This window comes from Oncorhynchus kisutch, linkage group LG13 (assembly GCF_002021735.2).
Source record: "Oncorhynchus kisutch isolate 150728-3 linkage group LG13, Okis_V2, whole genome shotgun sequence".
NCBI lineage: Eukaryota > Metazoa > Chordata > Actinopteri > Salmoniformes > Salmonidae > Oncorhynchus > Oncorhynchus kisutch.
In genome coordinates, this window is record NC_034186.2 from 50,403,390 (window position 1) to 50,429,499 (window position 26,110).

The window sequence follows — 26,110 nt, forward strand, 5'->3', positions numbered from 1 at the left end:
AATGTCACCATGCATAAAGATATGTTCAATGTCTAATTTGTTATTCTTACCCATCAACAAATCACTGCCCTTCTGTATGAGGCTTTCGAAAAGTTCCTTTGTCTTTGTAGTTGAATCTTTGCTTGAAATTCAATACTTGACTGAGGGAACTTACAGATGTTGTATGTTTGGGGGACAGAGGAAGGGGTAGTTATTAAAAAATCATTGCCAACCCCTATTATTTCATACAGAGTGAGTCTATTTAACGTATCTGATTTGTTAAGCCAAATATTACTTCTGAACTCATTTAGGCTTGCCTAAAGAAATGGGGGAATACTAATGAAATGACTATTTGAGTTATTTAATTTGTAGAATTTGTAGAATTTTCTTTTCACTTTGACATTAGAGTATTTTGTGTATATCAATGACAAAAAATGCTATTAAATCTATTTCAATCCCACTTTGTAACTCACATTTTAGTTTTTTTGTTCAAGGGGGTGTAGACTTTCTATAAACACTGTATGTACACTGAGGGGGAAAAATATTTGATCCCCTGCTGATTTTGTACGTTTGCCACTGACAAAGAAATGATCAGTCTAATTTTTATGGTAGGTTTATTTGAACAGTGAGAGAAAGAATAACAACAAAAAACTCCAGAAAAACGCATGTTAAAAATTTATTTGCATTTTAATGAGGGAAATAGCATTGTACGAGATCTTCAGTTTCTTGGCAATTTCTCGCATGGAATAGTCTTCATTTCGCAGAACAAGACTAAACTGACAAGTTTAAGAAATAAGTTATTTGTTTCTGGCCATTTTGAGCCTGTTATCGAACCCACAAATGCTGATGCTCTAGATACTCAACTAATCTAAAGAAGGCAAGTTTTATTGCTTCTTTAAATCAGGACCACAGTTTTCAGCTGTGCTAACGTAATTGCAAAAGGGTTTTCTAATGATCAATTAGCCTTTTAAAATGATAAACTTGGATTAGCTAACACAACGTGCCATTGGAACACAGGAGTGATGGTTGCTGATAATGGGCCTCTGTACACCTATGTAGATATTGTAACATTCTTCGTCGGGCGAAAGAGAGGAGGACCAAAATGCAGCGTGATGATTATCCATTTTAATAGAATACTTGATCAATGAAAAAAAACGATAAACCGACAAAATGAACGAAGACGAAACAGTCCCGTAACGTGAACACAAACACAGGAACACTGGAAACGGGAACAATCACCCACACCCCACAATGACAAAACAGGCTACCTAAATATGCTTCCCAATCAGAGACAATGACTAACACCTGCCTCTGATTGAGAACCATATCAGTACAAACACATCAAAACAGACAAACTAGACATACAACATAGAATGCCCACTCATATTACACCCTGACCAACCAAAACATAGAAACAAACAACGCAAACTATGGTCAGAGTGTGACAGTACAAAGGGGAGACTCTGGCGGCTCAGGACAGAGGGGAGACTCTGGCGGCTCAGGACAGAGGGGAGACTCTGGCGGCTCAGGACAGAGGGGAGACTCTGGCGGCTCAGGACAGACGGGAGACTCTGGCGGCTCAGGACAGACGGGAGACTCTGGCGGCTCAGGACAGACGGGAGACTCTGGCGGCTCAGGACAGACGGGAGACTCTGGCGGCTCAGGACAGACGGGAGACTCTGGCGGCTCAGGACAGACGGGAGACTCTGGCGGCTCAGGACAGACGGGAGACTCTGGCGGCTCAGGACAGACGGGAGACTCTGGCGGCTCAGGACAGACGGGAGACTCTGGCGGCTCAGGACAGACGGGAGACTCTGGCGGCTCAGGACAGACGGGAGACTCTGGCGGCTCAGGACAGACGGGAGACTCTGGCATCGCTGGAGAGGAGGAGTAGTAGCGCTGGACAGGCGGGAGCACCTGTAGACAAAAGACGGAGAGACAGCCTGGTGCGGGGGGCTGCCACCGGAGGGCTGGTGCGTGGAGGTGGCACTGGATAGACCGGACCGTGAAGGCGCACTGGAGATCTTGAGAGCAGGGCTGGCACCATCCGCCCTCTGGCTGAATCTTCACCCTAGCCCGGCAGTTGTGGGGAGCTGGGATGTAGCGCACCGGGCTAAGCACGCGTACTGGGAACACCGTGCGTTCCACCGCATAACACGGAGCCTGACCAGTGCAACGCCCGCCACGGTTGGCACAGCTAGGAGCGCTGTAGCGCTGAGCTGGTACAGGACGTGCAGGGCTAGGGAGGTGCACAGGAGGCCTGGTGCGTGAGGCTGGCACAGTCTTCACCAGACGACTAGCACGCACCTCAGGACGAGTATGGAGAGCCGACCCAGGTGACATCAAATCCTGACACGCTCCGCCGGGCGGATGTCGTGCCAGAGCACCAACACAGCACATCCCTCATAACTCTCTCCTCCAATTTCCCCATTAACTCCTTCACTGTCTCTGCTTCGCTCACCTCCAACACCACCCTGACCGGCTCTGGTTCCCTCCTTGGCTCCTTACGGTAAGCACGGGAAGTTGACGCTGCTTGGTCCTTGGTTGGTGGGTGATTCTGTCACGATCGTCGTCCTCCTCGTCTGAGGAGGAGTAGTTGGAAGGATCGGAGGACCAAAATGCAGCATGGTATGTGCTCATTGTGAATTTAATGTACAGAGAACACTTGAACAAACTATACAAAACAATAAACGAATAACGACCGTGAAGCTATAATAAGAACTGTGCTGACACAAGCAACTAACATAGACAATCACCCACAACCCACAATGACAAAACAGGCTACCTAAATATGGTTCCCAATCAAAGACAACGACTAACACCTGCCTCTGATTGAGAACCATATCAGGCCAAACACAGAAACAGAAACTAGACATCCAACATAGAATGCCCACTCAGATCACACCCTGACCAAACAAAACATAGAAACATACAAAGCAAACTATGGTCAGGGCGTGACAAACGCTCTTTTGCTGGGATGAATGCAGGAGCAGATTTCAGAAGCAGGACAAGACAACCCTTTTTTTTTTACTGATGACTGACATAAGGGCATGTATGTGATAGGCCTATATGATTATGATGGTCATAATTCTTCTTGACAGTGTCATAAAGTGTATTTTCTTAGTCCAACTAAAGTGACATAGGATGGTCATAAAGCTTCTTGACAGTATCATAAAGTGCATTTTCTTAGTCCAAGTGAAGTGGCACAGGATGGTCATAATGCTTAATGACAGTGTATTTTCTACAAGTTATTTAAAATATGATGAAAAAAATGCATGACTGTAAAGAATTCATTACAACAACAACAAAGGACTTAAGAAACACATTTTCAAACAAAAGGAACCTTTTTGGCAGGGAAAAAATACATTTGAATAAATGTGGGGTTTGACACTCTTGTAGGTGTCATAACCAAACATAAAATAATGCAACATATGTCACAACAGGTGTAAATATATGGGTCATGACAGTGCTATGACCATAATATGACAGGTTATGACAAGTTATGTTAGCTGTTATGACATATTATGACAGGGTTATGACTGTCATAACATGACATGAAGCTGGGTGTCAAGGAAAGTGTTACTTTACAATAGGCTAATTAGTATGAAAGAATTATGTTGTCATGCATGTGTTGTGCAGTTGAACATTCTGTCATTCTTTCCAAAGGAAACATATTTCTTCTTTTTCAGATGTTGGGGTGCTGCTTTGTAGTGTTGCTATACAAGAGCAAAAAGGTGTTGGCTCAGAATGTTTGCAAACCAATGTCAAATTAGTCCCTGAAACATCAAAATGTCTAGTCATTCTCTGGTGACTGGTCTGAATTTGACTGGAGCCTAGCTTATCTACTATTATTGTGTAAATGTCATTACACTCCATAGTTTGGGTCTTGGGACCACAAATTATTTAATGTTTTAGATTATTGAAAATAATCTGCCAGATAATTTGTTTGGCCTCTATCTATGTCAGTACATTTGGTTACGTTTTTGTGTCAAAGGGTCATTTTGTGAGAGGGAAGCCCGAACTGAAAGGAACCCCAGGCTCCATTTTCCTTTGACCTTAGTGTTCAGTGATTGCAGATCTGTAAAACCCAGAAGGGTGTAAGCAATAATGCGTATGCTCCCCGAATGTTATATTACCATATTGCACATATCCTGTTTGTATAGATCTGCAAACCCCAAGAGGTTAGGACCTTGGAGGTGGCGAAAAATAGTTTTCGGACGGGTCCACAGAGACACAGCTCGCACTGGAGGATGCAGTGTCCTGACATTACTTCGCCGCATACATCATTCATCAGAGGCACATAGGGTGTTTCGCCCGGCAGGCATGGCGGCGCCCTTTGCGCATTTCGATGATGAGTGGCACGATTTTAAGGAATTTGAGCCGGTTTCAGAGCAGGGGACTCGGATGGAACGAGTAAACTTTGTTGTCGAACAGGTGACAGACGTTCTGAAGGTCCTTCCAGAGCTCAACAACAGCTTTTCGGGCGAAATGGGCAGCTTAAAGTCCACGGAAGATCTGGTGAACAATTTAGACGAGAAATTGACCATGTGTTTCCGAAATTTCAACACCAAAGCTGAGAACATTGCCCCTGTAAACATTATCGCCGAGGACACAACACTGAGAAACGACGAGTGAGTAAGCTAAGTGACTCGTGGCCAAAGTCAGTTCGTCCCTTGCAACATACTATCACATTTCAATGTCTCGCTCTGCATAATTGCGTTCCACTCATACATGCAGTCACGTGTATTGATAGTTGATGCAAGCTGCCAACATTCAACATTGTATTAGATAGGCGTATATCATATTTACACCTATTCGAGAATATTGCTATAGGCTTACAGTAAGGTTACATAAATTTCACTAGAAGTTTACGTTTATAAAAATGTATGTTTTTCATGCATTATTGTTGCTATGCTCACTGCCAGTTATGCTGATGACCTGTCAATAAGCAACGTTATCAGTGGTCATGTGACTTCTCCGTGAAAACTAGATTTTAGAACTCACATAATCTCTGTTGAAAACATGTCCGTGCATGGTGTCCCAAATATGCCTAACAAAGACATCCCACTAAACTCTAGATTAGAATGTTGACCCAAATACCCCTCCCTGGAGTTCAGAATAGGACAATTCACATTTATCCCCTCCTAAAAGATGAAAGATTTGGATAATGCCTTGGGTAGAGATAGTTTATCCCACTGATCTGTCTGTGGTTAATAAATAGTTAGCCTAATACCATGCTGTTTATAAATGATATATTAGTTATTAATGTCTCACCTTTTCAATATTCATAATACTGTCTTAAAGCAGTGCGGCTGTAGCATTTATCAACAGCCCAACATATCGCACAGCTGGAGGATTAGTCCTCATTTTACTGCTTCCCATGCATGTTTTTGATCGAAAATGTACAGTATCATCTGGGTAAATCTTTTGTAAGATGTTTGTGACCTTGTGGCATCTGTCACTTGGTAACCAATATTTGGCTACATGCACAGTGCAGTGTCATTATCCCAAATATAACCACTGTTGACCATTATTAGAAGTTAGCTATCACTTCTCTACATGGGCTTTGGACCTAGAGACGGTGGTGTTCACTTTTATGTGTCTCTCATCTCATTTCCCACACAGGATCTGGAATGCTCTTGCAGATAATTATGGTAATGTCATGGCAGTAGACTGGAAACAGTCTAGAACCCGCACCCTCCATCTCCCCAGTCTAAACCTCGAAAACAAACCAGTGAGTCAAGTTCTTGCTTCATAGAGGGCTCTCTCTTTGCCCCTTTCCTTCCATCCCCACTCTCTCTTTCTCCCTATATCTCTACCACTCCCCCTCTCCCTGCCCCTACCTTCCTGTCCAATCTGTTTATAGCTCCAATCTAAAATTCAGATTTCATTGTGCCAGGATTTAGTTTTGATTAAATCCCTTCCCCTGACCTGTCAGAGGGTGGATGATGCAACACTGGAGCTGTCCGACGATGAGGAGCTGAGGGAACAGATGGACATGCACACCATCATCGTCTCCTGCCTCAATGACGAACCCCTCTTCACCGCAGAACAGGTAGGGCTACCCACCAATTTACCAACCTACCAACCCACAGCTCTGCCTGGAATAGACCAAGATTGACCTGCACTTTATCAACGATAGAATACAGTGGAGCAGAGCTGGGTATGGGGCTTGTACCTGTTGCTTGAATGTGCTTCACATAGACAGATGACAGGTGGACTGAGCCGGTGTTTGTGTGTTAACCAGAGTTGGAGTCTATTCTATTGACATTTCCAGTCAATTCAAGAATAAAATGTTATTCCAAGAAATGGAATAGCACTACATAGAATTTCTCTATGTCCGATGCAATTGATCCCAAATGTGTGGTGTTACCTTGTGTATTGTAGGTTATTGAGGAGATAGAGGAGATGATGCAGGACTCTCCTGACCTGGAGTCAGAGCAGAACCACCCCTCTCAGTCAGACCTCTCCATGCTCTCTCTAAACATCCAGCGCTCCAGAACAAACCACAGCTATGAAGAGCGTGAGTATATCGCTGTCAATTAGGTGTGTGTGTGCATGTGTGTGCAAATGGTGTGAGGGAGGGTTAGAGGGAGGTTGAAAGTGTGTTTGCATTCTTATGCTACATTTCTGTCTGTGTGTGGTTGTGTGTGTGTGTGTGTGTGTGTGTGTGTGTGTAGGAGAGAGGACCCTGTGTTTATCAGAGCTGAATGAGCGGCTAGAGGAGGTGGAGACGGTCATCAGACGTTACAGTGAGGAGCTGATTCAACACCTGGCCCTCAGGGACGAACTGGACTTTGAAAAAGAGGTGAAGAACAGCTTCATCTCTATCCTGATAGATGTGCAGAACAGACAAAAGGAACACAAGGAACTACTGAAGAAAAAGAAAAAACTCAAGAGTGGTGCCGGGGCCCCGCAGGGCCGACCAGAGAGAACACAAGCACTAGGATCAGTGAGTGACACCATCCATGCTGTGCGTGCACACACACAAACACACACACAATGCCTGCTGATCCACTGTTTCATGGCATTGCTTACATTCAGAGTGGACAGTTTTAGTAACCTTTTAAAATGTATTCAAACCTTATACAACTTATTTATTGCTTGTGCAGATGTCCCCCTTATTACTTTCTTGATACCTTATTACTTTGCTCTTTTTACAAACTAATTTACTGGTTTATTGTTTTGGCATTTTTGACCTTTTAAACCTTGCGTATGGTTCCTTCTCTCTTCACCTGCTTGTTTCCTGTTTGTGTGCCTCTTACTTCCCATTTCTCTGCATCACTTCCTTCCTCTCCAGCGCTTCAGCATGGAGGGCCTCTCCTCTGCCATTCAAAATGGCTTCTGGCAAACTTTTGGGAGTGGTGGCATTGAAAGACAGGTGCCTATATTTCTCTCTTTCTCTCTGTCTGTTGCCCTCTTCATTGGTGCTGTGTGTGTTTTTGTTGGTCAACTAGATGGTAATTGTACATGAAGTACAATTGGTGGGACTTGCTTTAACTCTTTAAAAGTATTTTTGTGTTAGTGGTAGAAGTTTAACACATTTTACTTTACTATTTAAAGCAAAGCAGTTGCATATAGTCAACGTTTATTGTCGTAAAATAACTACTTTGATAAACTACTATATCAACCATATTAATTTGGATTGTAAGGGAAGTTAGATCACAAAAAGGTCTCAGCTACAGTTGTTGCTATGAAAACTTAACCTGTTGAGTGTAGGGGGCAGTATTTTGATGTTTGGATGAAAAACTGCCTATTTCTCAGGCCCAGAATCTTGAATATGCATATAATCAGATTAGGATAGAAACACTCTAAAGGTTCCAAAACTGTCAAAATATTGTCTGTGAGTATAACAGAACTGATATTGCAGGCGAAAACCTGAGGAAAATCCAACAAGGAAGTGCTGTTTTTCCTGAAAGCTCTCTGTTCCATTGCCTGCCTTCACTCCATTTAAAGGGATATCAACCAGATTCCTTTTCCTATTGCTTCCCCATGGTGTGAACAGTCTTTAGACATAGTTTCAGGCTTTTATTTTGAAGAATTCGCAAGAAAGATCACATGGCGTCATTGTATTGCTGGGTGCCAGCAGCGTTTTGCATGCGCAACAGCTTGGAGCAGACATTTTCTCTCTCTCTCCTATTGAAGAAGCTACAGTCCCGGTTGAAATATTTTCGATTGTAAAAACAACCTGAGGATTGATTATAAAAAACGTTTGACATGTTTCTACGAACTTTACGGATACTATTTGTGTAAGGATTGTTGTCGGGAGAAGGAGAAGAGGAGCAAAATGCAGTGTGGTACGTATTCATAATACTTTTAATGAAGATGAATAGCAGAACAAAAACAACAAACCGACAAACGAACAGTTCTGTAAGGTGCAACAAAAACACTAAACAGAAAATAACTACCCACAAACACAGGTGGGAACAGGCTACCTAAGTATGGTTCTCAATCCGAGACAACGATTGACAGCTGCCTCTGATTGGGAACCATACCAGGCACATAGAAATACAACACACAGAACAAAACAAAGACTGAAAAACATTGAATGCCCATCCCAACTCACGCCCTGACCAAACCAAAATAGAGGCCTAAAAAAGGAACTAAGGTCAGGACGTGACCATTTGGAAGTGACCGCTCGAGCCTGGTAGTGACCGCTCAAGCTTGTGGATTTCTGAACATAACGCGCCAACCAAATGGAGGTATTTTGGCTATAAAAATAATCTTTATGGAACAAAAGGAACATTTATTGTGTAACTGGGAGTCTCGTGAGTGCAAACATCCGAAGATCATCAAAGGTAAGCGGTTCATTTTATTGCTTTTCTGACTTTCGTGACCAATCTACTTGGCGGCTAGCTGTTTGTAATGTTTTGTCTACTGAGAGAGATGTCCTTATATAAACGCTTGGTATGCTTTCGCCGAAAAGCTTTTTTGAAATCAGACAACAAGCTAAGCTGTGTTTTGCTATATTGCACTTGTGATTTCATTAAAATTGAAAAAAAAATAGTAATTTAATTTGAATTTGGCGCTCTGCAATTCAGCGGATGTTGACAAATGATCCCGGTAACAGATTGTGTGCATCAAGAAGTTAAAGAAGAAACACAGAACAAAGCATTCTTTTGTTAGAAGATGGGAATAAAAAGCCGGATCATGTGGGCAACATTCTTAGGAAAGCAAAGAAACTCTGAATCAATCATGCTGTGGGTTTCAGATAAATAGATGCACAATTTACATTCAAAGTTTGATTTTAGGTGAATGATGATGTAATGATTAGAAAGTTGTACGCTATTATTTTGGGAGAGAAATATCTAGTGGTGACAACTCTTTAAAAGTATTTGTGGCCTCCAAGGTGGCGCAGTGGTTAAGGGCATCGTCCGGCCTAGCATCGTCCGGGTTAGGGAGGGGTTGGCCGGTGGGATATCCTTGTCTCATTGCGCACCAGCGACTCCTGTGGCGGGCCGGGCGCAGTGCGCGCTAACCAAGGTTGCCAGGTGCACGGTGTTTCCTCCGACACACTGGTGCGGCTGGCTTCCGGGTTGGATGCGCATTGTGTTAAGAAGCAGTGCGGCTTGGTTGGGTTGTGTATCGGAGGACACATAACTTTCAACCTTAGTCTCTCCCGAGCCCGTACGGGAGTTGTAGCGATGAGACAAGATAGTAGCTACTAAAAAAACAATTGGATACCACGAAATTGGGGAGAAAACGGGGGAAAATTCACACACACACAAAAAAAAGTTTGTGTGGTAGTTGAAGAACTACAGTGCCTTCAGAACGTATTCACACCCCTTGACTTTTTCCATATTTTGTTGTGTTACAGCCTGAATTTTAAATGGATTCAATTGAGATTTCGTGTCACTGGCCCACAATACTAGTTACTCCACAATACTAACCTAAATGACAGAGAATAAAGAAGGAAGCCTGTACAGAATACAAATATTCCAAAACATGCATCCTGTTTGCAATAAGGCACTAAATTATGTGCAAAAAAATGTGGCAAAGAAATGAACTTCATGTCCTCAATACACAGTGTTGTGTTTGGGGCAAATCCAACACAACTGCATCATGTTATGGGTATGCTTGTCATCAGCAAGGACTAGGGAGTGTTTTAGAATAAAAATACATGGAACAGAGCTAAGCACAGGCAAAATCCTACAGGAAAACCTGGTTCAGTCTGCTTTCCTACAGACACTGGGAGACAAATTCACCTTTCAGCAGGACAATAACCTAAAACACAAGGCCAAGTCTACACTGGAGATGCTTACCAAGATGACATTGAATGTTCCTGAGTGGCCTAGTTACAGTTTTGACTTAAATCGTCTTTAAAAAAATCGACATGGCTGTCTAGTAATGTTCAACAACCAACTTGACAGAGCTTGAAGAATTTTAAAAAGAATAATGTGCAAATATTGTACAATTCAGGTGTGCAAAGCTCTTAGAGACTTACCCAGATAGACTCACAGCTGTAATTGTTGCCAGAGGGGATTCTAACATGTTGTGATAACATGCGTCTTGGTGAGAGGTGTAGGAGTCAGGCGCAGGAGAGCAGGGATGTCTGAGAAGCGTGTTTAATAATATAGTCCACCAATACAAAACGGCACAGAAAAAAATCCCAAAACTACGCTCTCGAATAATCAGAAACTCGTGCAAACACACGGAGGAACAAACACAGTTCCGACACGTTACATACACGTGCGTAATAGCGAAAAAACAACCAACATCAAATACAATCGAGCGCAATACACACAAGTCTAATCCTGCACGAATTACGGCAGGTAACAGGTGCCCTATATACCCACAGAAATCAAAGCAATTGAAAACCAGGTGTGAAAAGGAACACAGACAAAACAACCAGAAAAAGAAAAAGGGATCGGTAGTGGCTAGTAGACCAGCGACGCCGAGCGCCACCCGAACAGGGAGAGGAGTTACCCTCGGTAGAAGTACAGTACCCCCCCCCCCCCCGACGCGCGACGACGCCAGCCTCGAGGACGACCCGGAGGTCGAGGCGCAGGGCGATCCGGATGGAGGCGGTGAAACTCCCTTAGCATAGGTGGATCCAGTACGTCCTCCACCGGCACCCAGCATCTCTCCTCCGGACCGTACCCCTCCCAGTCCACGAGGTACTGAAGACCCCCCACCCGACGCCTCGAGTCCAGTATGGACCGAACTGCATACGCCGGCACCCCCCGATGTCCAGGGGGGGGGGGGGGGGACCTCCCGCACCTCATCTTCTTGAAGTGGACCAGCCACCACCGGCCTGAGGAGAGACACATGAAACGAGGGGTTAATACGGTAATACGGGGGGAGCTGTAACCTATAACACACCTCATTTATTCTCCTCAGGACTTTGAATGGCCCCACAAACCGCGGACCCAGCTTCCGGCAGGGCAGGTGGAGGGGCAGGTTTCGGGTCGAGAGCCAGACCCGGTCCCCCGGTGTGTACACCGGGGCCTCGCTGCGATGGCGGTCGGCACTGGCCTTCTGCCGCCCTTCGGCCCGTTTAAGGTACCCGTGGGAGGCCTCCCAGGTTTCCCTTGAGCGTTTCACCCAATCGTCCACCGCAGGAGCCTCGGTCTGGCTCTGATGCCATGGTACCAGGACCGGCTGATAGCCCAACACACATTGGAAGGGCGACAGGTTCGTAGAGGAGTGGAGGAGTGAGTTCTGGGCCATCTCCGCCCAGGGGATGTACTTCGCCCACTCCCCTGGCCGGTCCTGGCAATACGACCGCAGAAACCTACCCACATCCTGGTTCACTCTTTCCACCTGCCCATTACTCTCGGGGTGAAACCCAGAGGTCAGGCTGACCGAGACCCCCAAACGTTCCATGAACGCCTTCCACACCCCGGACGTGAACTGGGGACCCCGATCAGAAACAATATCCTCAGGCACCCCGTAGTGCCGGAAGACGTGAGTAAACAGGGCCTCCACCGTCTGTAGGGCCGTAGGGAGACCGGGCAAAGGGAGGAGACGACAGGACTTAGAAAACCGATCCACAACGACCAGGATCGTGGTGTTGCCCTGTGACGGTGGCAGATCGGTCAAGAAGTCAACCAACAGGTGTTACCAAGGCCGCTGTGGAACGGGAAGGGGTTGTAACTTCCCTCTGGGCAGGTGCCTAGGAGCCTTGCACTGAGCGCACACTGAGCAGGAGGACACATAAACCCTCACGTCCTTGGCTAAAGTGGGCCACCAGTACTTCCCACTAAGACATCGCACCGTCCTCCCGATCCCCGGGTGACCAGAGGAGGGGGATGTGTGAGCCCACCAAATTAACCTGTCTCTAACCTCCAGCGGAACATACACCCGTCCCTCTGGACACTGTGGTGGAGTGGGCTCAACACGCGATGCTCGCTCAATGTCTGTGTCCACCTCCCACCTTACAGGTGCCACTAGACAAGAAGCCGGGAGGATGGGCGCAGGATCAATGGCCCGCTCCTCCGTATCATATAGTCGGGACAGTGAGTCTGCCTTAGTGTTCTGGGAGCCTGGTCTATAGGAGATGGTAAACCTAAATCGGATGAAAAACATGTCCCACCTTGCCTGACGAGAGTTCAGTCTCCTCGCTGCCCGAATGTACTCTAGATTACGGTGGTCAGTCCAGATGAGGAAAGGGTGCTGGGCCCCCTCAAGCCAATGTCTCCACACCTTCAGGGCTCTGACAACAGCTAGCAGCTCCCGATCCCCCACGTCATAGTTTCGCTCCGCCGGGCTGAGCTTCCGAGAAAAGAAAGCACAGGGGCGGAGCTTCGGTGGCGCACCAGAGCGCTGGGAGAGCACGGCTCCAACCCCAGCCTCGAATGCGTCCACCTCCACTATAAATGCCAAAGAGGGGTCCGGATGCGCCAGCACGGGAGCCGAGGTAAAAAGAGCCTTCAGGCGACCAAAAGCCCTGTCCGCCTCAGCCGACCACCCCAGACGCGTCGGCCCCCCCTTCAGCAGTGACGTAATGGGCGCAGCCACCTGCCCAAAACCCCGGATAAACCTCCGGTAGTAGTTGGCAAACCCTAAGAACCGCTGCACCTCCTTTACCGTGGTTGGAGTCGGCCAATTACTCATGGCTGCAATGCGGTCATCCTCCATCACCAATCCCGATGTGGAAATGCAATATCCAAGGAAGAACGAGCATTTCTCAGCCTTGACGTACAGGTCATGCTCCAACAGTCGCCCAAGTACCCTGCGCACCAGAGACACATGCGCGGCCCGTGTAGTGGAATAGACCAGAATATCATCGATGTAAACCACCACACCCTGACCGTGCAGATCCCTGAGAATCTCATCCACAAAAGATTGGAAGACTGCTGGAGCATTCTTCAACCCGTACGGCATGACGAGGTACTCATAATGGCCGGATGTGGTACTAAACGCCGTCTTCCACTCATCTCCCTTCCGGATACGCACCAAGTTATATGCACTCCTGAGATCCAGTTTTGTGAAAAACCGTGCTCCGTGAAATGACTCAATCGCCGTGGCAATGAGTGGTAGCGGGTAACTATACCCCACTGTGATGGAATTTAGACCTCTATAGTCAATGCACGGACGCAGACCACCCTCCTTCTTCACAAAAAAGAAACTCGAGGAGGCAGGTGAGATGGAGGGCTGAATGAACCCCTGCCCCAGAGATTCCGATATGTATGTCTCCATAGCCACCGTCTCCTCTTGTGACAGGGGATACACGTGCTCCTGGGAAGTGCAGCGCCTACCAGGAGATTTATCGCACAATCCCCTCGTCGATGAGGTGGTAATTGGGTCGCCTTCTTTTTACAGAAGGCGATAGCCAAATCGGCATATTCTGAGGTAATGTGCACGGTGGAGACTTGGTCTGGACTCTCCACCGTTGTAGCACCGATGGAAACTCCTACACCTGATCCATGGCGGTCCCCAGTCGGTGTAACACTGCCGTGTGGTGTTGAACTCGCTCCTCCACGGACCCTGGGAGTGCGTCCGCTCCTGCTGACTCCATAATTATATTGGTGCAGGATTCTGTGATAACATGCGTCTTGCTGAGAGGTGTAGGAGTCAGGCGCAGGAGAGCAGGGATGTCTGAGAAGCGTGTTTAATAATATAGTCCACCAATACAAAACGGCACAGAAAAAAATCCCAAAACTACGCTCTCGAATAATCAGAAACTCGTGCAAACACACGGAGGAACAAACACAGTTCCGACACTTTACATACACGTGCGTAATAGCGAAAAAACAACCAACATCAAATACAATCGAGCGCAATACACACAAGTCTAATCCTGCACGAATTACGGCAGGTAACAGGTGCCCTATATACCCACAGAAATCAAAGCAATTGAAAACCAGGTGTGAAAAGGAACACAGACAAAACAACCAGAAAAAGAGATCGGTAGCGGCTAGTAGACCGGCGACGCCGAGCGCCGCCCGAACAGGGAGAGGAGTTACCCTCGGTAGAAGGGTAACCCCTGTATTGACATAGGGGTGTTATTACTTATTTATGTAAATGAGATATTTCTGTATTTATTTATTTTTTAAATTTACTAACATTTCCAAAAACATGTTTTCACTTTGTTGTTATGGGGTATTGTGTGTAGATGGGTAAGAAAAATACATATTTAATCCATTTTGAATTCAGGCTGTAACACAACATAATGTGGAATAAGTCAAGGCGTATGAATACTTTCTGAAAGCAGTGTATTAAGGCTGACCCCAGTTAGTCGATTGTTTGGGTCGATAGGCTGTTGGTCGACCGAGATTTATTTAGTCGAGCAGTGAAAAATATTCACTACATGACCAAAAGTATGTGGATACCTGCTCGTCGAACATCTCAATTCAAAAATCATGGGCATTAATATGGAGTTGGTCCCCACCTTTGCTGCTATAATAGCCTCCACACTTCTGGGAAGGCTTTCCACTAGGGCTGGGCGATATGGCCTAAAACTCATATCTCGATTTTCTCAAACTTATATTCGCAATATATATTTTTTAATGTTTTCTCTAAATAAGCTTTGTTGTACAATTTAAAAGGTAAAATGCACTGTATTTTAATCAGTCAGCAATAATCTAATGAATTCAGAGCTTGTGAAATTATACCTAGGCTGAATATATGCCTTCAACAACCATAAGACCCACTAATAATTTAATTATTTTATCACAATAGTTGTACCTCCTTTTTTTTGGTAATAATCACTGATATGGCTTTCCGGTCTGTCTACAAAAATGCTATTTTTGTTTCAAATTTAACCAGAACTATGCATAATGCACATCAACTAATAATGTATCAGGCATTATAGAAAATTAACACCGGTCTCATAAACAATCTCTCAAGCACAAGCCCACGTGTTAGTAAGTAACCAGATAATATTTCTATTTCAAGTTTAGCCAAATTGGATCTAGGTATAATTTCACAAGCTCTGAATTCAGCTGACAAGGCAAAACAGTTGAATTGTTACGAACACAAACCTTCTGTCCGTCTCCAACTATTTGAACAGATGTTGAAATAAAGTGGCATACCTTCTTTCTCAGAATGAGAACGAGTTGCCAATTCCTTATATAATTGTTTTATTCTTATTGCACATTTATAAAACAGACTAAACAGCTAGTATATCTCTCTTTGACAAAAATGCTGCTAGCGATACGTGGTACCATAATGTGCGTGCTACAAACTGATCATTCATTTTCCAGAATGAATGTTCATTGGTACATCCATTTTAGTAGTCTGCTCTGCTTGAAATTTGAGGAGTTAAAACATAAACAGGGTATGGTTTGAAAGGTTACCTTCTCCTCTATTACAGTGAAATAATGTCTCCATGTGTTTCGGTGTCCATGTGACCGATTCTGTTGGATCAAACCTCAAATGCAAATAGCAAGTTGAAACCGTTTGTCAGAGAGGAAGAAGTGATCTCTCATCTTTGTTTTTGTGAGTTGTAGGGGGAGGGTTTTTTTGGGAGGAAGAGGCGAAATGAGAGGTTTCACTCTCGCTAAAATCTTTCCAAAATAAGGCCAATGCATTCCTATGCACTTATTTTGAACCTAAGCTTGTTGCCTGCCTTCCCTCCTTTCGAACAACGACACCTGTTGTTAGGGCGGAGACATGAGCATCTTGTCATTATATACAGATCTCTGGTGTAATGGGAAGGTACACAGCACAGAAGGAGCGAACGAGACGAGACCAAAAAGATAACATGAGAACAAGCCGACATAAGTGCTCATGAAAACGAAAAATACAAAAACCTTGATTCTGCGATACAGGCATTTGGAATATCGCGCAAAAACATTAATTTGATATATAGCCTAGCCCTATTTTCCACTAGATGTTGGAACATTGCGGCAGGGACTTGCTTCCATTCAGCCACAAGAGCATTAGTGAGGTCGGCACATATGTTGGGGGATTAGGCCAGGCTCGCAGTCTGCATTCCAATTCATCCCAAAGGTGTTCGATGGGGTTGAGGTCAGGGCTCTGTGCAGGCCAGTAAAGTTATTCCAAACCAATTTCGACCGACCATTTCTGTATGGACCTCGGTTTGTGCACGGGGTCATTGTCATGCTGAAACAGGAAAGGGCCATGCCCAAACTGTTGCCACAAAGTTGGAAGCAAAGAATCATCTTGAATGTTATTGTATGCTGTAGCGTTAAGATTTCCCTTCACTGGAACTAAGGGGCCATGAAAAACAGCCCCAGACCATTATTCCTCCTCCACTGAACTTTACAGTTGGCACTATGCATTCAGGCAGGTAGCGTTCTCCTGGCATCAGTCAAACCCAGATTCGTCTGTCGAACTGCCAGATGGTGAAGCATGATTCATCACTCCAGAGAACGCAATTCCACTGACAGCGAGCTTTACACCATTCCAGCCGACGCTTGGCATTGCGCATGGGGATCTTAAGCTTGTGTGTGGCTGCTCGGCCATGGAAACCCATTCATGAAGCTCCCAACGAACAGTTCTGGTGCTGAAATTGCTACCAGAGGCAGTTTGGAACTCGGCAGTGAGTGTTGCAACCGAAGACAGAGGATTTTTTATGCGCTACACACTTCAGCACTTGGTTGAGTCGTTGTTTGCGACTGAGCCGTTGTTGCTCCAGACGATTTTTACACGCTACGTGGTTCAGCACTTGTGTGGCCTACCACTTCGCGGCTGAGCCATTGTTGCTCCTAGACGTTTCCACTTCACAATAAAAGCACTTACAGTTGACCAGGGCAGCTCTAGCGGGGCAGAAATTTGACTAACTGACTTGTTGGAAAGGTGGCATCCTATAACGGTGCCACGTTGAAAGTCACTAAGCTCTTCATTCTACTGCCAATGTTTGTCTATGGAGATTGCATGGTGGTGTGCTCGATTTTATACACCTGTCAGCAACGGGTGTGGCTGAAATAGCTAAATCCACAAATTTTAAGTGGTGTCCGCATACTTTTATATAAACAAATTATGGCACACAAGAAACCTGTCTGTTTCACGCCTGTCTGAGTGGACTAATCTATTGCGGAGGCCGCAGGGATGTCACACCAGTATCACCGGAGGTACATTTACTCTTAACTCCCATAATTTCTAATCTACAATGTTTGTTTGGCCTTGGTAATTTCTGTTAATGCACTCAATATATTATTATTTTTATTACAGTTTTACCGTTGTCATTGTAGGAGTGGACACGTTGTTTGCAGAGCGCACAACTTAGGCTGTGAGAAAAAAGTTATGGTTTATTTCATTCCATGTATGAGTTGTCAATTTATTAATTGTCTTTTGTTTTGAGCACTCCTGTCAATCTTGAGTAAGGAACACACAACTGATTACGCATATAGAAGTAGGACTAGTCTACTTGGTCTGTGAGCAAATGTAGGTCTATAATTGTGCCCATTTGAGGATCTAATACTATTTATGATTGTCTTAACTCACCATCACTGTGGAATTTCTGAACGTCATTTTTTCTTCACATCAAGCAGCGAGTAGACAAAGTCTGTTTTTACATCCATTGAAAATTACAGTTGTTCCTCAACACAGCCTATTTGAAACATCTTTCCAGCTCGCTCCCTTTCGATTACCGCTCAGCATGAAAGGGGAAGAAATGTCATGCTCTGATCCGGTGGAAGCGTCATAAAATAGGTCTACCTGATTACTTCTTATCCCTTGTGCAAAATAGCCTGCAGCTGTGTCTGTCTGTCTAGAGTTCACTGGAGCTGGAAACTCTGAGGACCCAGAATATTTTATACAATGTTGCAAGTTTGCTAGCAGGAGCTTCAGGCCAGACCAAGTTAATATAATAGCTGACACAATGCAAGTTCCTTGCAGACAGGTCATGCATAGCCAATGTGATTTAGATTATTTTTATTTTTATCAGGATATTTTCTACCTGCAGGTTGCAATGTTTTTATTTGTTGTCTTTATGTAGGCTATTTTTACATATTGGCAATGAAAATAAAAGTTACTTTTAGTTTTGTATTATTTTCATTTAGATATAATTTAGATTTACCACATAACATTAATTTTGAGATATGAAGACTTTATAAATTACATTAAATTAAAGTTCCATGTAAATGTGCAGGGCCAGTCAACGAGAGCGTACAGATCGCAATGGTGGGTAGTATATGGGGCTTTGGTGACAAAACGGATGGCACTGTGATAGACTGCATCCAATTTGTTGAGTAGGGTATTGGAGGCGATTTTGTAAATGACATCGCCGAAGACGAGAATTGGTAGGATGGTCAGTTTTACAAGGGTATGTTTGGCAGCATGATTGAAGGATGCTTTGTTGCGAAATAGGAGGCCAATTCTAGATTTAACTTTGGATTGGAGATGTTTGATGTGGGTCTGGAAGGAGAGTTTACAGTCTAACCAGACACCTACAGTGGGCAAAAAAGTATTTAGTCAGCCACCAATTGTGCAAGTTCTCCCACTTAAAAAGATGAGGCCTGTAATTTTCATCGTAGGTACACTTCAACTATGTGTACCTACGACAAAATGACAAAAAAAACAAAATGAGAAAAAAATCCAGAAAATCACATTGTAGGATTTTTGATGAATTTATTTGAAATTATGGTGCAGTAGATTGCAACACCGCCCCCTTTGGCAGTTCTATCTTGTCTGAAAATGTTGTAGTTTGGGATGAACATTTCTGAATTTTTGGTGGTCTTCCTAAGCCAGGATTCAGATACAGCTAGAACATCCGGGTTGGCAGAGTGCGCCAAATCAGTGAATAAAACAAACTTAGCCAGGAGGCTTCTAATGTTAACATGCATGAAACCAAGGCTATTAATGGTTACAGGGTATCGCCTTGTGCCCTTATCCCCTTTGTGCATGTGCATAACTATAGATAAATCCCACAGGAGAGTTTGAGTGATGAAAGTTGAATAGAGGGTCTCAAAATCTCTGAGCAAGAAACACTTGGATGAACATAAAGAAATGAATGTTAGGCTCTTTTCTGGCAATTGTGCTGTTATTATGTGCCAGATGTTAAGACTACGAACCGCCATTGACTTGTCATTTCAATAGGCATAGGCTTCAAACTAAATTCAGGGTTTTTGATTCTAATTCAATTTTACCATAGTCTGCTCAGATAAAGGCAGGTAGCCTATAGCCCCGTATAGGCCTTACATCTAATTTCAGATAGTCTACAGTATTCTAGACAAGATGTAGGCAAAATGTAAACTTGCTTCATTCAAATGAAGACTAATTTATTCAACATGAATAGCAAGGCAATTTTGCAAATATAAGTTCTTCTTTCCCCAATAGTCTGCTGGAATAGGCTCAATCACTGAATTAGATAAACAACAGCCAGTTTATTTTTCTGAATGTGTTTCACCTGTAGCCTAATATGACTACATAATAACACAAGGCTACAACAACAAAGTTATAAGCTATTTATTAAATTGGTTCGGCAGCCCCAGATAGGCTACACAGGTTTCACAAATTGATTTGCTATGACTCCAGTGATATCATCATTTCAACATATTTATTGTATAAAATGGTAGCCTACAATGGCATATATATTACTAGGTTTACTTGATGGTCAAAAGAAGCAAATGTATAATTCTCCACATTTAGCCTAAAGTCAGTTTCATTGAGGACTTTTCCCCATAAAAAGAACCAGATGAGGAAGTTCCATAACTTCCATTTAAAATTTCCACTCGGGCAGCCCCCGATACCCATGAACTGAGCATGCATAAAGCACTTAAGCAGTCAACTTTAGAATGCAGTTTAAACCAAGCGGATTTATGTAATGTGTTCTAGTGCGCCCCAAAAGTCATTTTCCAGTGCCTGGTCTCCATTATTTTTTGATGTGCATCAGTTCTAGAGTATGAACATATTTTATGGAAAAAGGTGGCTCCACAATGACAATCTAAATAACCTACCAACAACTGGTAAAAAGTTGTCACAACGTACACGCGTGCTGCTCTTGTTCCTCTCGCTCACCTGACTCAGCCAATAACTGTAGTGCTCTCTCAACACACACACCACTCCTGATCTCTCAATCACTCAGCAACAGCATGACTCACTGCCTACAGTCAGGAGCAGGTCACAGTGAAATATATATGTTTTAAATTGCTGCGGTGCAATTTAGAAATAGCCCAAAAACCAAAAACGCGCAACGAGTACATTTTCACCCGTGACATCGTTTTCCAAGTAGCCCAATTTTGGCCAGGAAACTGCGAACATGGCAACACTGAGGAGAACTGTTTGAATGATGTCTGTGAGTATAACAGAACTTATTTGGCAGGCGAAACTCCGAGGACAAACCATCCAGGATTATTTATTTTTAGGTCACTCTCTTTTCAATGGGGTTTCATTGGGAATCTAGAATTCTAAGGCAGTTGCTTGCAGTTCCTATAGCTTCCACTGGATGTCAACAGTCTTTAGAAATTGGTTGATGTTTTCCCTTTGTGTAATGAAGAAATAGGGCTGTCCAGAACAAGGGTCGAGTGAAGTGTACTCTTTGATAGACCTGAAAAGCACGCTCCACTTTGTTTTCCTCTGGTTTTGAACGCAGTTTATCCCGTCTTAAATTTTATTGATTATTTACGTTAAAATATACCTAAAGTTGTGTTAGGAAAGTTGTTTGAAATGTTTGGACAAAGATTACAGGTAACTTATGAGATATTTTGTAGTCATGTTGCGTGAGTTGGAACCGGTGTTTTTCTGGATCAAATGCGCCAAATAAATGGACATTTTGGATATATAACGATGGAATTAATCGAACAAAATTACCATTTGTGATGTTTATGGAACATATTGGAGTGCCAACAGAAGAAGCTCGTCAAAGGTAAGGCATGAATTATATATTTATATCTGAGTTCCGTGTCGTGCCTGGCGGGTTGAATTATGATTGACTTTGTTTGATGGGGTGCTGTCCTCAGATAATAGCATGGTTTACTTTCGCCGTAAAGCCTTTTTGAAATCTGACACGTTGGCTGGATTAACAACAAGTGTAGCTTTAATTTGGTGCATTGCATGTGTGATTTCATGAAAGTTGAATATTTATATATATTTAATTTGAATTTGGTGCTCTGCCATTTCACCGGATGTTGTCAAATCAATCCCGCTAAAGGGATTTGATCCATAAGAAGTTCATGCTAACAAACATTTGTGCTTTGAAACTAAATAAATACCGCACTCTGACCCAGAAAAGTTATTTGCTAGATTCATGAGTGTTTTTAGACAAAGCAAGGAAAGTGAACTTCAAAACGTGTTTCAGTTTTAATGGAATATGCAGCGGTTGTTGGTAAGTAATGAACCTGCTAGCTTCTGACATGACTAACAGCATCTATAAAGAGAGCAGTTGATTGGTTACTAAAACAGCTCTATCGGTTGATTGGTAGAAGCTATTCTTAAATCCGTTGCCAGATTTGAATAGCAGAGAAGTAGACGAAGATGTCATACCCATAACTTTTTGCCTAAATTTCAGTTGTTTATAAAAAGTTTCAGAAAATGTTGTTGATGCTGTTACTAAAATAGCTGTTACTTTATCAGAATAAAATATGTTTGTTTTGCATTCAGATTTGAAAAGCATAGAAGTAGATGAAGATTTCATATGCTCTAACATTTTGTAATAGTTGTTGACTAACTGGTTAAATTATATGATTTGTGTAAAAAGTTGCATTGTTTAATTTACAGTGAATGGAATGTTGGAATTGATGATGTCACAATGGGGCCTTTAGAATGTTGAGGAAATTGCCATGAAAGTGGATGGGAGGACAAAAAGGACAAAAAAAATGTACAACTTAAAAAGTATAAAATGTCATTTAAAAAAAGTATTAAATATATATATTTTTTAAAGTTGTATGTAAGCACACTGGTTCTGACCAGTATGTGCTAAATAATAATAATAAAATGTCAGAAGTATGACGAAGATTTAAAGTCTGGACTTCTGCTTCGCAAGTCCCACCTAAAAATGCTGATTCACCCAGCATCACATTTCCATAAACTGAACATGAATTACTCGCTGTCTCACCTCTCTGCTGTCTTTAAGGAGTCTTAACAAACATCACCAATTGCCTTTCTACATTGGAGCAGCAATTGAACAATTGTTTTTAGCATGTACAGTGCCTAGTGAAAGTCTTCACACCCCCCTTGCACAGTTTTCATATTTTTCTGCCTTAAAATTACATGTAAAAAGGGATTAAATTAGATGATTTTTTTCCCCTGACCAATCTACACAACCTACAACACAATTTCAATGTAAAGGAAAATTATAGAAAATTATCTTAATTAAATAGAACAAAAAACAAAGATGCCTTGATTGCATATGTCTTCACACACCATAGTTAATACTTGGTGGAAGAACTTTAGGCAGCCATTACAGCTGTGAGAGGAACATTTGTGTAAAGTTGGTAGGATCTCATTCAAAATGATTCACAGCTGTAATGCCTGCCGATGGTGGTTCCACCAAGTATTAACTCTGGGGTGTGAAGACATGTGCAATCAAGACTTGTTTTTAAATTTTATTAATTTGGAAAATGTTCTATAATTCTTATTTCAATTTGAAAATGTGGGATAGGTTGTGTAGATCAGTAGGAAAACAATAGAATGTGTAATTGAATTAAGGCAGAAAAATGTGAAAAGTGTACAAGGGGTGTTTACACTTTCACTAGGCACTGTACTTATTCTCTCTCTTTTTCTCTATTGTTTCTACCCCATGGTCTCTCTTAGTATCTGACCACAGTCATTCCATATGAGAAGAAAGGAGGCCCTCCATCGGTGGAAGATCTTCAGATCCTTACCCAAAGTAAGTGGCACCTTAGTAAGTGGCACCTGTAAGGTGCAGAGCATTTATCCCCCACCCATCACATGAATCTTAAATAAATAAAAACATTTGTGCTACTTGAAGTACAGGGTACAGTTGTTTATCTAGTGTTATAGATGGTTGACATACCCTGGTCAAATACATTCCTGGAATAAATACATTTTTCTGATTGGTTTGTGTTTCTGTTGCAGTCCTGCAAGCTATGAGAGACGACAGTGACAAGGTGCCCAGCCTTCTGACAGACTACATTCTCAAAGGTGAATACACTCAGCCTCTATGTACATTTTAACATTAGTAGGCTATATTACAGTGAGTTATGTGTTGTTGGCATACTCTTGTCTCTGCATTTTTATATAGTTGTTGTCTCTCAATTTTTGTAGAATTCAAGAACATAACGTTTATTGATAACTCATGATTTTCACATTAGGCTATTTTAAACTAGGCTGTTCTACTATTTAAGTTGTTGTGCCTTTTATTTTGTGTGTTTGGTACAGGGCACTTTACAGTTGAGTGATCTCCTTTTTCCTTCATTAATTCACTCATTAAAAAAAATCTCTCCATTCTCAATTTTCTGTTCAATGTCTCACTGCATTGTACTTGCTAGCTCTGGTGTGAGAGCCATGGACAGAGAGGTTTGTGGCACACATTCAGACACTGTACTGTGTGGTGTAGTTCACTCATTGCGTGAGAGCACCCCTAGTGGCCACTGAGCTTTAGTGTAATGTAACCGTACCCTGCCGTTGTGTCCTGTCACTGCCCTGCCCCACCCCTCACTGTCACACTGCTGCTGTTTAGGGTATGGTAGACCCCATTGCTGCTCCCGTTGGTGTCACAAAGTTATCCCTGACCCACGACCTTGCTTTGCCTAACCCTTCACATCCTCAAGTGATCCTAAATGGACCTTACTGGTTCTACTAAAACGCTCCCTGGGAATCACTACTTTTACAACCATCGGAACCGGTTTCTCCCTCTGGGCTCACTGAATACTAAATGGCTGTATTGGCATATTGTGTATTGTTGCCGTATCTGTTTCAAGTGTGTTTGGATTCCTTGAGACTGTTTTCCTAATCAAACCTAGATACAGGTACTTGGTTATTTTATTTCTCCTGTTTTACTATTTCATTCCTTTTTCTCCACCCAAGCCTGTTCTATTTCTTACTTTATATTTTCCCGTAGTAGCCTAACTGGCATTCACACCTAGTCTCAGCCATACTCATTAATATGTGTTTTTTTCCCACAGTGCTTTGCCCAACATAGACTGGAAGGACAATAACTGACATTTTGGAAATGAGTTGAGGGATCTGGTTTCAATGTCAACAAGCAAAATGAAGAGGACTTGCTCAGTGTATAAAAAATAAAAACATAAGAACACTTAATTTATTCTTAAGTTGCTCCTTTTTGTGTAATACCCATAGATGTTTTATAGCTCATTCAGTTTTATTTTCTCCGTGTTGAGCATGGTGATTTCACATACCTTGTGTATTTGATTACTTCAAGTATTTTTTTTAAATAGTTTTTACTTTATGTACAGTGTAAAATGCAGTACTCAAAGTCATAAGAAAGATACTCATACATTCTAGTGTAGCATCTACTGTATGTGGCTGATTTCAACAGCCTTTTTGGACGAAAGGGAGCCTTACATTTTTGGCCCTGAAGTAAGATCGAAGCTACTCATATCCAAAGGTTTGTGTCTTAATTGAATTAACCTAATCTGAAGGTCAGAAATGACTGAGCTGCACTCCACAGCACTTGTAATATCAGGGATATGAAACATTTTAGATTAGTTTTTAAAGTGCTTAAATACATTTCAGTAATAAAATAAACCTTGAACTAAATACATACATTTTTCTACACAACTCAGTCCACCATTTGGCATCCCTAAAAGCACTGCACATGTATTTTGTAGTCATAGCTAAATACTGTAGTAGTACCATTGTTGTCATACTTTGCAATTCCTTCTAAGGTAATGTGAACAGAACTGTAACTAATTACAGAGCACTGATGTGACTACTAGCTATGCATTTGAGTAAATAATGACTCACTGAAGCCCTGAATCAGAGGCACCATGCAGCCCAGACCTGGCCAGTCTGTGAAGGCTGTGCACACAAGCTGGGCATTATTATATTTCTATACACAATAAATTAAGATGCCTTTGTATTTGCCAGAATTTTTTGTACATTGACTTATTTTTGACAAAATGTTATTATACTAAGCTACTTATCTGCTAAACTATTAATTTACTTTGTAAATATTTTATTTCAAATAAATGTATAAAGTCAATGATAAACCCAATTTAATCTGGTTTTGTTTCATTACTGAGTCAACTCCCTTTTTTTATCCTTGCTCATACAGCATACTCCAGCTACTCGTCAATGACAATGATATGGAACAACATAGAAAACTTATTTTAGTTATGCAAACTCAACCTTGCTTTTAGCCAATACCCCCGGCCAGTACTTTTAATATTGTAACAGGGAGCCATGCTCTTTCAATGCCACTGTAGTCTAATCCTCATTGGAACATGGGAAATCATAAAGCTAGTGTTATATTGAACACGAAACATTGACAGTTAACACATTTTTCAAACTTCAACTAGGAGAAAAACATTGGAAAGAGGAACAACAAATGGTTTGTGCAAATGTGAGAGAGATGTCTCCTTTGGTAACAGTGTCTTTCACCTCAGCAGTAGGCGTCTTGATACTTGAGGATAAGAGTAAATCACACGTGCATATAATACACGTGAAATACAAAAACACACTCCAAAACACACTGTTGTTTCATTATCAGCTGGCCATGTGTCAGCCAAACCATGTCCAGCTAGCTGAGAGGAACCAGATGAAATAAATAAATGTAAGGGTATTTTGGCAGCTAGGCCAAGCTTGTAGGTACCTACTGGTGGGAACATGATTGCAGGATGAGTGGGATGATATATGCCAA

General features: G+C 42.7%; 1 protein-coding gene across 5 annotated transcripts; it reads left to right on the plus strand.

The window, feature by feature from the left end:
• Positions 1 to 4,018: 4,018 nt before the first annotated feature.
• LOC109901510 (fasciculation and elongation protein zeta-2) lies at positions 4,019 to 25,470 on the plus strand. 5 transcript variants are annotated; one of them, XM_031786504.1, is made up of 10 exons: positions 4,019 to 4,610; positions 5,605 to 5,713; positions 5,918 to 6,034; positions 6,367 to 6,502; positions 6,660 to 6,931; positions 7,280 to 7,360; positions 23,080 to 23,155; positions 23,365 to 23,430; positions 23,668 to 23,678; positions 24,414 to 25,459. In XM_031786504.1, the coding sequence occupies exons 1-10, from the start codon at positions 4,087 to 4,089 to the stop codon at positions 24,444 to 24,446; spliced, it is 1,425 nt and encodes a 474-aa protein (XP_031642364.1). In that variant the 5' UTR covers positions 4,019 to 4,086; the 3' UTR covers positions 24,447 to 25,459. The 5 variants fall into 5 exon arrangements, with proteins under 5 accessions (XP_031642364.1, XP_031642366.1, XP_031642365.1 ...); XM_031786506.1 differs by lacking the exon at positions 7,280 to 7,360 and having other exon boundaries at positions 4,020 to 4,610; positions 6,660 to 6,952; XM_031786505.1 differs by lacking the exon at positions 23,668 to 23,678 and having other exon boundaries at positions 4,022 to 4,610; positions 24,414 to 25,465.
• Positions 25,471 to 26,110: the final 640 nt, after the last annotated feature.